Genomic DNA, 3,712 nt, shown 5'->3' on the forward strand with positions numbered 1-3,712 from the left:
ATGGGAGGTGGTGGCGGGGAGGAGGCAGAAATCCTTAATAAATAAATAAATTAAAAAATAAAATAAAATAAAAAGAGAGGGACTCCTCAGCTAAGGGAAGAGCTACAAAGAGACCGATGGCCTCAAAACCACTTCCTCGTCTCATTTTTTTAAAAAACCACATCCTTAATCAAAAGAATTACATATCAAACAAATACCTTTGAAAGGTTGAATGATACAGATTAAACCAAACACCACCGTGGGAAGGGTTAGGAGCTGTGGGCACATCAGCTACCAGGCGCACAGAGCACAGACCATTAGATAGATAGCAGCTTAGCCCTCCTGTAGCAGAGACTCCAGATCTACATCTGATAGTTTCTGGCATGTCCTTGTATGCGAGTTTGACCGTGTGTGGGTGCATGTGTGTGTGAGACAATGCGTGTGTTTGTGGAGGCCTGAAGCTGACCTTGGGGATCTCCTGTGATCCCTCTCTGCCTTCGGACTGTGGCAGTCTCTTGCTGAACCTGGAGCTGGCCAGTTGCAGCTGGCTCCCAAGGGCTGGCACTAAAGGGGTGCACCACCACACCCGACTGACTTATTTTGAGAATTATTTCCATACTTTAGAAGGCTCCTTGTGTCCTCTGCAGTTTTTCTTGCAGGATAGCCACTGTCCCTTTTTCCCCACCCCCTTTCCCCGCAGCACAACCAGGGAGTTCTGGCTCTTTTGGCCAGGTCAATGAATCACACACCCTCTTTTGTTTATTTTGTTCTTAGAAACAACACCTCACGTAGTCCCTGCCTCCCTCAAACTCTCTCTGCAGAGGATATCCCTTATCTCTCTATGCAAGGATATCCCTTATCTCTTTATGAGGAGGGTATCTCTTATCTCTCTATGAGGAGGGTATCCCTTATCTCTCTATGAGGAGGATATCCCTTATCTCTCTATGTGGAGGGTATCCCTTATCTCTCTACGTTCACCTCCCGAACGCTGGGGTTTCGGGCATGCGCCACATCTGCTCCCCAGTGTGTGTGACTTCCTTACCAAAAGGAGCAGCCCGTGAAATGGACCCCTATGAATGTGTGAACTCTGTTTTGTTTTCAGAAGAAAACTGAGAGCAAAATTCTCCCTAGGTCAGGCAAGAGAAGTGGTTAAACCTTGAGGTTCTAGTGTTTTCCAAAGGCCTTGGTTTGTATGCATCAGGAAACACAGAATTACTGAAGCTCTGTGTGTGTAAGGGTTGAAACTTTGCCCGTGGGAAGCTGCCCGTGAGCGGCTAGAGTCAGACTGACCATGCTTCAGCGTCCTCTGATGTCTCTGCAGCTGCTGGGCGGACTTGGGGAAACAACCCTGATGCCTCATCTCCCAGAGCCCAGAGGCCTGGGGCAGCTGGCCAAGCCCGAGCGGAAGGGGCCAGAACGGATCATGACTTCAAACACAAAACCCTGAAAGGATGGCATTCCCTGGCCAGGGTTCCCCTGTATTTGTTCCTTAGGCTTTGGGGGTCTCTTGACTAGTTCCTCCAGCTTGTAACCAGGGTTCTGGCCCCAGGAATGCAATAGGCTCAGAGAACTCACACAGTTTAAATGGCTCACCCAAGGTCATGGCCGTTTTAAGTGTTTATATTTGAAGCCAAGTTGGTCAAGATCAAAGCCGTGACCAGAAGCACCCAAACCTGGGGCCCTGGGGCAGCTTTTCACCTCCTAGGGTTGGGGGTGCCAGTGGCACCAAGCAGATCTTCAGGGAAAGCCTTTCTGTTTGCACACCTGAGCACACTCAGACAGCTGGGCCCTTCCCAGCCTGCACCGCCAGGCTCAGAGACCTCCTCACTCCCAGCCAGGAGTAGGGAGTACTCCTCTGTGTACATGACCTTGGGTCGGTGCAGGGTGACTGACAACCTTAACTCAGGGAGCCTGTTACTTTCAGGGTTTTGTTTTAAACATAGGATCTTGCTACATGGCTTTGACTGTCCTGAACTCAAGATCCTCCTGGGAGCCGGGATGGAAGATGGGTGTACCTCACCATGCCCAGTTGGGGGCAGCTCCCACGCCACACGTGCAGGTACTGAGTCACAGCAGAGCCTTGTGCAGAACTGTAACTGCCTCAGGAGGCAGCTCCCTGCGACAGGGCAGAGGGTTTCCCTTCAGAGAACAGACACACCCTAGCGAGGGTTGACTCTGGAATCCCCCACGAGCACAGACGGAAGCCTAAGAGTTATTAGGCCCTCAGCCTCATCATCTGCCTCCAGCCTGAGTTTGATCAGGAAGGGGGTTGGGATGGGGGAGGGGAGGGGGAGAGTAGGTGACACAAATGTCTTGGATTTCTCTTGCTCCTCACCCTACACTTGCCTTGCTTAGGAGCGGGAGTCCACCAGCTCAGATCCCCAGAGCTCCTAGGTAATAGTCCAATTCAGAGCACTATGCATACGGCTGTATGTAATACAAATACACTCAGTAGTTTCATATTAACACAGACAGAGCCCGTGAGACTCACGGTCTCCTCCTCCCAGCTCAGTCAGACAGAGCACGTGGAGACTCATGGTCTCCTCCCAGCTCAGTCCACCCTCCCGGCTCTTGCAATCTCCCCCGGCTGAGCCAGGACGGTTAGTTTACCTAACTCTGGCGGCTGGTCACTTGTGCAGTTGCTCATCCAGGGCCCTCCCCCTACTTTTTTTTCTGTATTTGTCCTGTTGGGTATCAAACTTGGGCCTCGTGGGTGCTGGGAGGGCACACACTCTACCACTGAGGTACGCAGCCAGAGTCTGCTGTCTTAACTATAATGCGATAGATAGCATGTCCCACATTCCCATGTGTGGACACACACGCACACGTACACACGCACACACACCCGCCCTTATGAGTTCTGCCAGCTGTCTTATCAGGACCCTCCTCCAGCACACAGGCCACATCTGAACCTCTGTTCGTGGTTGGTCCTTCAGTGTGCAGAAGGCGGGTCCTGTGTAGATAGGGCTCCTTTAAAGGCCCCCCACCTCAGTTGGCTCTTGCCTTCTGCCTTCCCAACTGCCGGCTGCTACCCGCACCAGCTGTACCAGACACCATGGAGAGGGCCCTTGTCCTTCTGCTTGTGACCCTTGTTGCAGTGGCCTATGCAGCTCCTGGGCCCCGGGGACTTTTTCTTAACCTGGTAAGGTGTCTCTGGGGGCTGTCAGAGTCTTGCCATGAGGATTTTGGAAGCTCGGCTCCTGACCTCAGGGGCCACCCAGCCTGGGTGTCCCTCCCTGAGTCCTTGGCTGTATTATGAGGCCATCCCAGGAGAGATGGAGGGACAGCTCCGAACTCCACCTGGCTGGGACAGTGCTCTCTACGAGGCCAGAACCCTAAGTCAGAAACTCTGCCTGGCAAGGTCCTGTGGCTTAGAAGTTGTCAGCTTTCTAAGCTGGCATTAAAGGCTAGTGCCTCCATGCCCAATACATGTGGAATGTAGAGACAACTTCCACATTCACTGCCCCCACAAACAGTGGGGGAAGCCAGGCATGGTGATGCTTGCCTGTAATGCCACCACTGGGGAGGCTGAGGCAGAGGGTCATGGGTTAAGGCCAGCCTAGGCTACATAATTCCAGGGCTACCTGGACTGTGAGATCCTGTCTCATAGAAGGAAAGGAAGGAAATGTGGGAGGCCCTGCTTTGGGGGCTCCTGTGCAAGGCACCAAGGTGTCAATGGCTGGTCAGGGCCACCAGGAAGTAGCCAGTAATAGTAGGACCTACACACCTGCCC

General features: G+C 52.6%; 1 protein-coding gene across 2 annotated transcripts in view; it reads left to right on the top strand.

Annotated features, from left to right (window-relative positions):
• Positions 1–3,034: 3,034 nt before the first annotated feature.
• Positions 3,035–3,712, top strand: part of Clps (colipase) — a 1,423-nt gene continuing 745 nt past the window's right edge. For both annotated transcript variants that reach the window (XM_005360350.2, XM_005360351.1), the window contains exon 1: positions 3,035–3,121. In XM_005360350.2, coding sequence (XP_005360407.1) covers positions 3,035–3,121 — 87 coding nt within the window. The remainder of the gene's footprint in view (positions 3,122–3,712) is intronic.

Source organism: Microtus ochrogaster, linkage group LG2 (genome assembly GCF_000317375.1).
Source record: "Microtus ochrogaster isolate Prairie Vole_2 linkage group LG2, MicOch1.0, whole genome shotgun sequence".
Taxonomy (NCBI): Eukaryota; Metazoa; Chordata; class Mammalia; order Rodentia; family Cricetidae; genus Microtus; species Microtus ochrogaster.